The sequence below is a fragment of the Cherax quadricarinatus genome, chromosome 7 (assembly GCF_038502225.1).
Source record: "Cherax quadricarinatus isolate ZL_2023a chromosome 7, ASM3850222v1, whole genome shotgun sequence".
Lineage (NCBI taxonomy): Eukaryota > Metazoa > Arthropoda > Malacostraca > Decapoda > Parastacidae > Cherax > Cherax quadricarinatus.
This window is the reverse complement of record NC_091298.1, coordinates 56319120-56332913: the sequence shown is the minus strand read 5'-3', so window position 1 is coordinate 56332913 and position 13794 is coordinate 56319120. Positions and strand designations below refer to the sequence as shown.

The 13794-nt window shown below is 38.5% G+C and overlaps 1 protein-coding gene and 1 long non-coding RNA gene across 2 annotated transcripts in view; one reads left to right on the top strand and one right to left on the bottom strand.

Annotated features, from left to right (window-relative positions):
* The window catches only part of Dg (Dystroglycan), a 388752-nt gene extending 381530 nt beyond the window's left edge, over positions 1-7222 (top strand). Inside the window, exons 14-15 of the mRNA XM_053774045.2 lie at positions 1326-1496; positions 2894-7222. Of these exons, the coding sequence (XP_053630020.1) occupies positions 1326-1496; positions 2894-3826 (1104 nt within the window). The 3' untranslated portion in view covers positions 3827-7222. The remainder of the gene's footprint in view (positions 1-1325; positions 1497-2893) is intronic.
* Positions 7212-13794, bottom strand: part of LOC138852362 (uncharacterized) — a 37137-nt gene continuing 30554 nt past the window's right edge. Inside the window, exon 2 of the long non-coding RNA XR_011391692.1 lies at positions 7212-7429. This is a non-coding gene — a long non-coding RNA (uncharacterized lncRNA). The remainder of the gene's footprint in view (positions 7430-13794) is intronic.

The following is a 13794-nucleotide window of genomic DNA, read 5'->3' as shown; positions in this document are numbered from 1 at the left end:
ACCAAAACCTTGTCATTATGGTAGTATACAAGCCTCCAGATGCAACTTCCCAGCAATTCAAGGAGCAGCTTGAGAAAATTGACCACTGTCTGGAAAATCTCTCAACTCCTGCCCCAAACATCTTGCTACTAGGAGATTTCAACTTGAAACACCTAAAATGGAGGAGTATAGCAAATAGCGTTTTGGCAGAGATCACCCTGGGAGGGAGCTCAGATCAAAATTCACACACACACAAACTATTAAATCTCTGTACCAAATTTATCTTAAAACCAGCAAATAGTAGAGCCTACAAGACTAGAAAATATGCTGGACCTCATCTTCACTAACAATTATGAACTGATACGTAATCGTCCCCCTTCAAGGCTGGCAGCATTGCAGACCTGGAGAATGTACAAAGAACTTTCATGGCACACATGAGTACGATAAGGCACCTAAACTACCGGGAGCGGTTGAAGGTCCTTGATCTGTATTCCCTCAAACGCAGGTGAGAGAGATACACGATAATATATACTTGGAAGGTCCTGGAACCAAACCTGCACGTGAAAAATCACTCCCTATGAAAGCAAAAGACGCAACAGTCCCCCGATGAAAAGCAGGGGCGCCACAAGTACACTAAGAGACAACACAATAAGTGTCCAGGGCTCAAGACTGTTCAGTTGCCTCCCAGCATACATAAGGGGGATTACCAATAGACCCCTGGCTATCTTCAAGAAGGCGCCTAAAGTCAGTACCTGACCAACAGGGCTGTGGTTCATACGTCAGCTTGCATGCGACCAGCAGTAACAGCCTGGTTGATCCACCATGAGACCTGGTTTCACACCAAGGGCATTGACCCCTGAAACCCTCTATGGTTAATAATGGCTTAGCACTTCTTTTTGATTATAATAATCTGAATAAAGTCTACTGAACTTTTGATTATTAATGCATTTTTTATACAGGTGTTTTACTGTACATTAAGTGTTATATAAATCTGTAAAACATTAATTTAGTTCAAAGTAATGCTGTATAGTGAACATGACTGTTGTAGCAAAGTAAAAATGGTGGAAGGCTTGGAGCTGGTAGTACTCCTCAAGAGGTACCATGATGCTGATGGAAAAAAAAAAGAAATGACCCCTATGGCATAAGCATTTTTCCCTGGTTATAGTAAGAATTGGGGCATTTCACAATCTACTTGCTAGGATGGCAGATTGCAAAATTGTATAGAGGTTACTAATTTTTTTTCCCTCAAATTATGAAAGAAAAAGTTGTAAATTTTTCAATAGCCTTTAGCCAAAATTGCACCATGTAGGATCGAGGGTGTACTACAGAACATGCTTATCTTCCAGGACACTTGCTATGATCTTGAGGATGGAGACTCTCGTCGTCTAACAATGCGCTTGCTGACTTCAAATCTGTCACCACCACCTCTTGACTCCTGGCTGCAATTTGATGCTGCCAACCAAGAATTTTTTGGTATTCCTTTAGCTGGTGATACTGGTAAAACTGAATACATTCTGGTAAGTTTTGTATTTGAATATTCTTTCCTCTTAAAGTTGAGCTGTATGATTTACAAACTATTAGAACCATTTGGTTATTTAGTGTAACATGAAAAGCTGATATTATTATTAATAGCCATCATTATCAATTTTAGATAACTCAATAATTTACTGTCATATCATAGATAGTCATAGTATAATTAAAAAAATTATTAATCATAGTTAAAGTATTCATAATTCATTCCAAGTCATAGGCAGCACCTTCCCCTCATAACTGATGAATCCAGGTTCATTCTCAGGCCTAGTAGACATTATCTTAAACCAGTTGTCCCTGTTCACCTAGCAGTAAATAGGTACAGGCCACATCTTGGAGGAGAAAGGGTTATGGTTAAGTAAGATTAGTCTTTTTTCTAAATCCCTTCACAAAATAATACCCTGCTGAAACTCCAACAGCTCATCGGGTCCCATTATTATTATAATCAAAAAGAACCGCTAAACCACAAGGGCTATACAGCGCTGCAGGGCAGGAAGGAAGCAAGGGTATCCGGTGGCAAAAGGGACATGGATGAGTAATAGGTTATGGAGAACAGCGAGGCAGTGGATGGTGAAAGGGTAGAGGGGAGTGTGAGAGATATCATCATCAGAGTTTACACACCCTTTATATCTTTTGTTTTTGACCAATATTTATCAAGCAAATATGAGAACACATGAAAATAAGCAGCTTAATGAAAATTTACTATAATCATAACTGCAGATCATGAATTGATTCCAAACTACCAACTTTTTAAGTGCACACCAATGTAAGTCGGGGACGTATTGTATCAAGATATTGGTCCTGGATCTTTGATCACTCCAAGTGATGTGGGTCATCCATCTAATTGCTGTGTTGTGAGCAGTAGCACATATAAGTATATACGCATGAATTGAGATTTATTTGTCATCCCTTTAACAGTATTGGAGGTAGCTATTAAGGATGCTTCAATTAAATGATTCCTGTCCAATGTAAATCATTAAAGCCTTGTTTCAGTGCATGAGGTGGCACTATTTCAATCTGTGTACAAAAGTGTTGCTGGTGCTTGCAACAAGATGAAACAAGCAATTGTTATAGTACACAGGTCATCATGTGCACTGAAACGATCTACAGAGATAGGTATTGAATTCTCCTTAATAGCTATTTTAACACAAGGATGGTAAATACACAATTTCATTAACTCTTGCACACTTATACTCCCACATGCTACTGCTTTTCTCCTATGTGACATCAAGCTTTCATTTGACCATCTATTTCTCACTTCCTCTTTCTTTTGTAGGTGTCAATTGAGATTGCAGGATCAAATCCAATAAAGATGTGCAATTATGCTTTCATTCAAATTGTATCAATGTATAGTTTAACCAAATTATTTAAATTTTTTCAACAGGAGTGTGTGGATAATGGTGGAGAGAAAGTTAATGATGCCTTGTTTGTCAATGTTTTACCAAGACCATCAAGGAAGATGCCTCCAGTTGAGTTTTCCATGAAGATTGATACAAACTATCAGCAGTTCATGAGTGATGCTCGCCAGAAAGCCCGTTTGATTGACCGAATTAAGGAAGTGTTCAGCGATGCTGATGCAGGACACATAATTGTTGACAGCTTCCGTAAAGGATCTGTGATTCTAACATGGCACAATGGGTCACTGCCAGCAGAGCCATGTCCGAATGAAGATATTAGGAAACTAAGAGAAATTATGGTTGATAGTAATGGTCAATTGTTACAAGAATTTATTGATGCATTCTCTCCAGACTTCAAGGTGACAGGAGGGTCTGTAAAACCTACAGGTGCCTGCCTAGGTGAAGATACACCAACCCATATTGAAGAGGAGATTCACCATCCCCCAGTTGAAGAGGGTATTCAAGGAGAAGAAAATGACTACCTTCTCAACTTCATTATTCCTGCTGTTATCATTGCTGCTATGTTGCTCCTGGCTGCTATTATTGCATGCTGCCTTTACCGTCGACGACGCTACGGAAAAATGACAATGGCAGATGATCGTACTTTTGTCAGCAAGGGCATTCCCATTATCTTCGCAGAGGAACTGGATGACAGACCTGATCCAGCCAAGAGTCCAGTTATAATGAAGGATGAGAAACCTCCACTACCTCCTCCAGAATACCAGCGAGGGTCATCTCCAGCTGCCTCTTCAACACCTCCCACCTCTGACCGTCGCCGTCCACAATCTGGTGATGTAGCAGATGATACTCCTTCCTACCAGCCTCCCCCACCCTTCACTGCTACAAATGGGGCCTCTCGCCATCCTCGCCCCAACATGCCACCCACATACAGGAAGCCACCCACATATGTGCCTCCCTAAAACTAGTTCAGTTATGTCAAATTATGCCTAGTGGGTGAGAAAACCAGTGTAAATTAATTGGTTACAATAATGGTGCCTATATAGTGACTTGCCCAGGTTCATTAGGGAGACAAGTACCTCCAGTGGAACAGGGAGATATAGGGAAATTTTCTGGTGTCAAATGTTATCAACTATTTTAAATTTTATTGATTAAGCTATAACAAAATTTGTATTTAAAGGCTTATGTTAGAGACGTATCTTGTTAGTGTATAACTTTATTAAGAGATTTGTTATGGAGCAAAGTTTCCCTAGTCTTCAAGCTCTTCTAGAATGACAAGTTCGAAGTATATTGATGTTAGATTAATTTTATCATAAATATTTAAAGGTAACCAGTGTCACTAAAAAATAAAATTGCTTTTAAATGCTAATTTGGTGTATGCTTATTAAATACCGAGCGTTAACCTTAGTCTCAAAGAAGGGTAATATTTTACTTGGCACAAATTTTTTTATATATAGGACTGTCAGACATGATGTTTGTGTTAGTAACACCTGGAGGATGTTCGTCTCACTGTCATTATCACCTGGAGGGGTGTCACATTTTGTATAATCCTGAATATGTGCATCATGTGGTACTTATATCTGATGCAATACAATTTTAATAATGTTTTAGATATCTGAATCTTAACTATGATGTTGCATATGAGATCACTCATGTGTAATGCAAGACAATATAATGAGGCAAGCCTTTATTGGGGGGGTTATCAAATAAAAGATAAGTTTGCTCATTGTCTTCGTTTCACCCATTTTTGAGAAGTTTGACTAATTGCAGTCATACTTGTATGTAAGGCAATTCTTACCAGTGGTGTTGCAGGTTGACTAATTCTTACCTATATGTAGTCTCTGCACATATATTTAGAGGTTTACATCAGATAGTATCAAAATGTGGTGCCATGCCTCAGGTGTTGTGTTGTAAAAGCCAAATATTTTTAAGAGAGTCACCAGCAGATGTAGTATGAACCTCATTATTTTACTGCCATATGTCTTCTCTATATAGGAAACTTAAAATTTTCTGGTAAAATTTGAGATGGTGAACCAAACTAATTTTCTTTCTCTCTCAAGACTGGCCATGTTGATTGCCTGTCTTTACTTATAAATAGTATTTATGTAATGACTGCCAGGCACCAATACCTTGACAATCTAGGGCCAAATTAAATGATATTACAGGTATTAAATATAATAGTTTGTGTATAGCACAATTATAAATAAAATTAAAGCAAGCACAAAAATACACTTAGTTTTAAGAATTTGTGGGAAGCACTGAACCCATGAGGGTCATAAAACTTGATTGAAGGAAAGGGAAAAATAGATCCAGTTTCTTTGAGCAAGAGCCCCTCACCATTATCAAGATACCTTCCTTGAGGGGTAAAGACTTAATCACAAATACTATATAATTGGCTAGGAAACAATATCATCTGTTATATATTCACCTCTTAAAATATTGTAGCAAATATGTTTGCCATGTAATAATTCACTAATAAATAAAATCATGATGTTGCTTCATCTTCATATCAATATACAATATATTTGTGTCATTTGTTAACACCTGTACATAGCTACACCATATATTTTTTTTTCTTTTGATCACTGAAGTGTTGGGATAATTCAAAATAAACCTTTAGATCATCTGTCACCAGCAGCACCTATATTTTTGAAAGCTTAATCATAACTAGAAACATTCATAGATATTGCAAATTACTGGAATTCTTTCAAAACAATTTTTTTTATTATATTCAGGAACATATGCTATCAAAACATTAATAACTTCACTTGATTTTCTAAAATGCATGACACACCAAAAGTTTCTTGATGAGAGATCTAGTCATCTCTCATAGAGTCCTCTACTTGCTTACTAGTATCCATCTAACAGCTAGAACTAGGCTCGTAGACATGAATGGCTGATTGAAAGGATTATTTTTCAGTGCATTAGTCGAGAAATTTGACTACAGGTTATGTGTATCGCTTTAATGATATGTTGGACTGACGATAGTAGTACATGAATGATGATTCAACATTTCTTCCAAATGTTCAATCTGATGAAGACTTCCTGTACATTTTTATGTAATTTACAATATAATGAAAGATTTATATTTGTTAAGGCATTTAATTAGAAGCTGTGGCTACTTTATACCCTAGGTATGTATGTGCATAGGTAAGGTCATTTAAGATCTTTTCTAGTAACACTAGGATGATACTTTGAGAATGTGTGTGTAAGGTATGGCTAATTTTTTTCAGAAGTGAAGCTTTTAGTTTAAGCAAATTTCCTATTTTTGATGGTAAATTATGATGTTTATTGAACGAATTGACTTTAGATGATCACCCAGTTGAAATAAAAGCAAGTGATATTTATCCTTATTCTGGATACCTCATTGAAGAGGAAGATGCAGTTGGTGGTATCTCAGGGTTTCTTGCATAAGGCCAATATTAATCTTTTATTTCTGGTTATGGTGTAGCTGCTGTACCCTCCTTAAGGTGTCACTTTGCTCACTGCCCACCTTATGGAGTTGGCCAGCACCTCCAAATACCTCTTGGTGAGCTCATTTTATTGCATCTTTTCATTTCTACTAATAAATACAATTTTAATTGAAATAAATTTGTAACAAGAACAGCTAAAGTTTAAGAATTAATTTGCTTACTATATATATCCCTTTAAAGGTTACATTTAATGCTTTTTATGATGTTAGTAATCAAAGTAGTTTTCTATGGTGTGTGTGCGTGCACATGCTTGTGTGTAAATGTACCTACTTCTCTATATATGGTTGTAGGAGTTGAGTCAGCTCCTGTGTGTGTGTGTTTGTGTATTTGTCAGTGGCCATGTGTTCATGCTTTATATATGGAAGTTCACTTCCTGCCATGTGGAAGTAAAAATTCCTGTCCAATATAAGTATTTATGTAAAATTTGTAATACTGGCATCTATTCAGATCGTATATCTTGAAGTATCTGTCAGATATGTATACTTTAGGTTTGGTATTGAACTTAAGAGTTTTATGCTAAAAAGATACATACTTGTTAATTTTGTAATGAAAACATGAATGTTTAATGTAAGTATGAGATACATATTGATCCAGACCTTTGGTGCTGGCTTCTTGGCACATAGCTTGAATGAAAGGATAAGGCATGACTGACCTGTATAATTAAGTTATTAGAGTAACAGTAATATTCTACAATTCCTAATGTCATAATGCAGGTTTAGATTTTTCTTTGCCTTGTAATTTTGTAGTACAGTAAATTAATTTTAACTAATATGTCACCAGCAAGGTAAAAACAAAGTCATAACATGCTAGGTGATAACATTCAATCCTGCACAAAGTTTAAACTGTGTGACTGCAAAACAGAGAAATAAATGGAGATTTTTTAAATATTTTTATTTATTTATTCACCCTAAGTTACAATGGAGTTTCATACTAAGGTACAAGCTGAGAAGCCATATTATCTCACCCTTGATACTGATTATTAAATCTTCTTGTGCTCTTCAAGGAAGAATGCCAGTGTATATTCAGGTACACTTCAAGGATGGAGTAGGTACAGTAGGGCCCCATTTATACGGCAGGTTTGGTTCCAGGCTGCTGCCAGAAAGCAGAACGCCACTTTTAAATGCAAGATAACAAGTGTACACAAGCATATATTAAGTCAGCAATAGAATTAGGCATTAAAAACAATAAAAAGTAAAATACACATACAGTACACCCATTACTTACCTTAAAATATTTGTAGTCCTAATGTAGGGTGAGAGGCAAGTTTTATTTGTAGAAAGTCAGGTTTGGGAGGTATGACAGACAGCCAGGTCAGCCCACCCTACTCAAACGTAATATGCTACGACATTTAATTAAAGCACTCCAGAGCTATAAAATACATATACAGTGCATTCATTACCTTAATACACTTGGCCCTTAGCAAAACAAAGCTGAAGGGGGGTAGGTGCATTTCAGTGGGGAGAAATAAATGGGATTAAGTCAGGAGTATCTGGGAGAGTTAGAGCTAAGGAAGGGGTAGCAATAATGTTGAAGGACCAGTTATGGAAGGAGAAGAGAGAATGTAAATGTGTAAATTCAAGGATTATGTGGATTAAAATAAGGGTCGGATGTGAAAAGTGGGTCATAATAAGCGTGTATGCACCTGGAGAAGAGAGGAATGTAGAGGAGAGAGAGAGATTTTGGGAGAGGTTAAGCGAATGTATAGGAACCTTTGAACCAAGTGAGAGAGTAATTGTGGTAGGGGATCTAAATGCTAAAGTTGGAGAAACAGGTGTAAATGATAATGGGAGCCCTTTGATTGAACTGTGTATAGAAAGGGGTTTAGTTATTGGTAATACGTATTTTAAGAAAAAGAGGATAAATAAGTATACAAGATATGATGTAGGGCGTAATGACAGTAGTTTGTTGGACTAAGTATTGGTAGATAAAAGACTGTTAAGTAGACTTCAGGATGTACATGTTTATAGGGGCCACAGATATATCAGATCACTTTCTAGTTGTAGCTACAGTGAGGGTAAAGGGTAGATGGGATACAAGAAAAATAGAGGCAACAAATAAGAGAGAGGTGAAGGTGTATAAACTAAAAGAGGAGGCAGTTAAGGTACGATATAAACAACTATTGGAGGATAGATGGGCTAGTGAGAGTATAGGCAATGGGGTCGAAGATATATGGGTTAGGTTTAAGAATGTAGTGTTAGTGTGTTCAGCAGAAGTTTGTGGTTACAGGAAAGTAGGTGCGGAAGGGAAGAAGAGCGATTGGTGTAAAGATGTAAGGAGAGTAGTAAGGGAGAAAAAGTTAGCATACGAGAGGTTTTTACAAAGTAGAAGTGATGCAAGTAGGGAAGAGTATATTGAGAAAAAACGAGGTTAAGAGAGTGGTGAAGCAATCTAAAAAGAGAGCAAATGAGAGAGTGGGTGAGATGTTAACAAATTTTTGTTGAAAATAAGAAAAAGTTTTGAAGTGAGATTAATAATTTGAGAAAGCCTAGGGAACACATGGATTTGACAGTTAAAAATAGGAGAGGAGAGTTATTAAATGGAGAGTTAGAGGTATTGGGACGATGGAGGGAATATTTTGAGGAATTGTTAAATGGTGATGAAGATAGGGAAACTGTGATTTCGTGTATAGGACAAGAAGGAATAACATCTTGTAGGAATGAGGAAGAGCCAGTTGTGAGTGTGGGGGAAGTTTGTGAGGCAGTAGGTAGAATGAAAGGGGGTAAAGCTCCTGGGATTGAGGGGATAAAGATAGAAATGTTAAAAGCAGGTGGGGATCTAGTTTTGGAGTGGTTGGTGTTATTATTTAACAAATGTATGGAAGAGGGTAAGGTACCTAGGGATTGGCAGAGAGCAGAGTGCAAAAACTATAGGGGAATAAGTCTGTTGAGTATACCTGGTAAAGTGTATGGTAGAGTTATGATTGAAAGAATTAAGAGTAAGACGGAGAGTAGGATAGCAGATGAACAAGGAGGCTTTAGGAAAGGTAGGGGGTGTGTAGACCAAGTGTTTACAGTGAAACATATAGGTGAACAGTGTTTAGATCAAGTATAAAGAGGTTTTTGTGGCCTTTATGGATTTGGAAAAGGCATATGACAGGGTGGATAGGGCAGCAATGTGGCAGATGTTGCAGGTGTATGGTATAGAAGGTAGGTTACTGAAAGCAGTGAACAGTTTTTACAAGGATAGTGAAGCTCAGGTTAGAGTATGTAGGAGAGAAGAAGATTATTTCCCAGTAAAAGTAGGCCTTAGACAAGGATGTGTGATGTCACCGTGGTTGTTCAATATATTTATAGATGGGGTTGTAAGAGAAGTAAATGCGAGGGTCTTGGCAAGAGGCGTGGAATTAAAAGATAAAGAATCACACACAAAGTGGGAGTTGTCACAGCTGCTCTTTGCTGATGACACTGTGCTCTTGGGAGATTCTGAACAGAAGTTGCAGAGGTTAGTGGATGAATTTGGTAGGGTATGTAAGAGAAGAAAATTAAAAGTGAATACCGTATAGGAAAGAGTAAGGTTATGAGGATAAAAAGATTAGGTTGTGAAAGATTGGATATCAAACTGGAGGGAGAGAGTATGGAGGAGGTGAATGTATTCAGATATTTAGGAGTGGACGTGTCAGCAGATGGGTCTATGAAGGAGGCGGTGAATCATAGAATTGATGAGGGGAAAAGGGTGAGTGGTGCACTTAGGAGTCTGTGGAGACAAAGAACTTTGTCTGTGGAAGCAAAGAGGGGAATGTATGAGAGCATAGTTGTACCAACAGTCTTGTATGGGTATGAATGTTGCAACGAGGAGAAGGCTGGAGGCAATGGAGATGTCATGTCTGAGGGCAATGCGTGGTGTGAATATTAATATTTTTTTTTATTAACACACTGGCCAATTCCCACCAAGGCAGGGTGACCCGAAAAAGAAAAACTTTCACCGTCATTCACTCCATCACTGTCTTGCCAGAAGGGTGCTTTACACTACAGTTTTTAAACTGCAACATTAACACCCCTCCTTCAGAGTGCAGGCACTGTACTTCCCATCTCCAGGACTCAAGTCCAGCCTGCCGGTTTCCCTGAATCCCTTCATAAATGTTTCTTTGCTCACACTTCAACAGCACGTCATGTATTGAAAACCATTTGTCTCCATTCACTCCTATCAAACATGCTCATGCATGCTTGCTGGAAGTCCAAGCCCCTCGCACACAAAACCTCCTTTACCCCCTCCCTCCAACCTTTCCTAGGCCGACCCCTACCCCGCCTTCCTTCCACTACAGACTGATACACTCTTGAAGTCATTCTGTTTCGCTCCATTCTCTCTACATGTCCGAACCACCTCAACAACCCTTCCTCAGCCCTCTGGACAACAGTTTTGGTAATCCCGCACCTCCTCCTAACTTCCAAATTACGAATTCTCTGCATTATATTCACACCACACATTGCCCTCAGACATGACATCTCCACTGCCTCCAGCCTTCTCCTCGCTGCAACATTCATCACCCATGCTTCACACCCATATAAGAGCGTTGGTAAAACTATACTCTCATACATTCCCCTCTTTGCCTCCAAGGACAAAGTTCTTTGTCTCCACAGACTCCTAAGTGCACCGCTCACCCTTTTCCCCTCATCAATTCTATGATTCACCTCATCTTTCATAGACCCATCCGCTGACACGTCCACTCCCAAATATCTGAATACATTCACCTCCTCCATACTCTCTCCCTCCAATCTTTCATCACCTAATCTTTTTATCCTCATAACCTTACTCTTTCCTGTATTCACTTTTAATTTTCTTCTTTTGCATACCCTACCAAATTCATCCACCAACCTCTGCAACTTCTCTTCAGAATCTCCCAAGAGCACAGTGTCATCAGCAAAGAGCAACTGTGACAACTCCCACTTTATGTGTGATTCTTTATCTTTTAACTCCACGCCACTTGCCAAGACCCTCGCATTTACTTCTCTTACAACCCCATCTGTAAATATATTAAACAACCACGGTGACATCACACATCCTTGTCTAAGGCCTACTTTTACTGGGAAATAATCTCCCTCTTTCCTACATACTCTAACTTGAGCCTCACTATCCTCGTAAAAACTCTTCACTGCTTTCAGTAACCTACCTCCTACACCATACACCTGCAACATCTGGTGTGAATATAATGCAGAGAATTTGTAGTTTGGAAATTAGGAGAAGGTGTGGGATTACCAAAACTATTGTCCAGAGGACTGAGGAGGAGTTGTTGAGGTGGTTTGGACATGCAGAGAGAATGGAACAAAACAGAATGACTTTGAGAGTGTATAAATCTGTAATGGAGGGAAGGCGGGGTAGGCGTCCACCTAGAAAGGGTTGGAGGGAGGGGGGGTGTGAGGAGCTTGGACTTCCAGCAAGTGTGCGTGAGCGTATTTGATAGGAGTGAATGGAGACGAATGGTTTTTAATACCTGACGTGCTGTTGGAGTGTGAGCAAAGTAACATTTATGAAGGGATTCAGGGAAACCAGCAAGCCAGACTTGAGTCCTGGAGATGGGAAGTACAGTGTCTACACTCTGAAGGAGGGGTGCTAATGTTGCAGTTTTATAACTAGCATAAAGCACCCCTCTGGCAAGACAGTGATGGAGTGAATAATGATGAAAGTTCATCTTTTTTGGGCCACCCTGCCTTGGTGGGAATCGGCCGATGTGTTAATAAAAAAAAAATACACTTGCAGTCTTAATGTAGGGTGAGAGGCGAGTTTTATTTGTAGGAAGTCAAGCGGTAGCCAGCCAAGGCTACAGTAGAATAAATAAAGAGAAACACTCCTATTCTCCTGTAACACCATTTTTAGAAGAAATGATGCTCTGAGTGAAGACATAAGAAAGGAATAATTTTCTAGTTACCACCAGTAATACTATAGTGACATTTTTTTCTATGTTGGACTACAAGTCGCCTGGCTGCCACAAGTCCTACAAGTCACCTAGCTACCACATCTCATATTTATGTTAATTTATTCTACTGTGGGGTGTATTTATCATGTTTATATGTTACATAGTGTGTTTATTATATAATTTTGAAAAAAATATCATAGATGGATTAATGGAAATGTCTATATTAGTGTAATATACGACATTTAATGAAGCCAAGAGATTACGTATTATGTCAAGAGTAGAGAGACTCTTAGTGATTATAGCAAGCTTTGGTCATAATTTGAAATCATCGTATTAGCAGAACGCCATAAAGCAGGGCCGTACTGTACTTTAATATTTGTGAAGGGTTCTTGATTCAAGTAACTGGAGCTAACCACTCCTTTGGATCTGTCCTGATTACCATCCATGCCCCAGGCACTGCAGTATTCCCTAAAAGGTTTAATGCTTCTCCTTGAATATAATTATACTTATGGAAGGCATTAGTCTTTAAAGGGTCATACATCACCTATGGAATGGGAGGTAATCAGGTTTGATTGAAGGAAGGGGAGGGTAGCTTCGTTGCCTTGGATCAAGTCCTTCAGCCTTCACCATCAATGTATCTCTGTGAAGAGAGTTAACACTGTCTATGGGCACCAGGTGGCAATTTTTTTTTTTAATTTATGGGCCACCTCCCACCGAACACAGAATCTGTTTGGCTACAGTTTCTTGAGGGACGTGACATTAATTTTGGGTGTGATTTATAGGCCCCCAAACCTTGATAGGGAGTGCAGTAAGCTGTTATGGGACAAAATTCATAAGGCACCTAGATATGAAAATGTGATAATGGGAGATTTTAACTTTAGACAAAATGATTGGAACAATACGACAGGAAATCTTGAGTCTAGTGACTTTCTTGATACGGTTCAGGATTGCTTTTTAGAACAGGTTGTGACAGAACCAACTAGAGGAAACAATCTGCTTGACTTGGTTCTTGCCAACAAAGATTCACTAATTAATAATCTTGAGGTTAATGATGAGATTGGGGAAAGTGATCACAAATCACTTACTTTCAATATATCATGGAATTACCCAGATAACTGCAATCAAATCTCTGTCCCAGATTTTCGCTTGGTCGACTTCATGGGACTGAAAAATTACCTGGGTGAGCTAAATTGGAATGTCCTGACTATGGGTCAGGTAGGTGATCTTGGTTGCCAATATGACATTTTTCAGAGCATAGTTCTAGCTGCCCAGACAACTTTTGTTCCAAGTAGGGAAATTAGATCTAACAAAAATGATCCCAAATGGATGAACAATAGATTAAAACATCTCATTGGTCAAAAGAGAGGCATATATAGGCATATCAAAAGAGGGGATGGGCAGTTAAGAAATCAATATATTCAATTAAAGAGAGAAATAAAGAAAGGAATAAGAAAAGCAAAAAGGGATTATGAAGCTAAGGTCACAAGGGATTCAAAGACTAACCCAAAAGGGTTCTTTCAGGTATACAGAAGTAAGATTAGGGACAAGATTGGCCCACTTAAGAGTAACTCGGGTCAGATCACTGACAGTGATAAGGATATGTGTG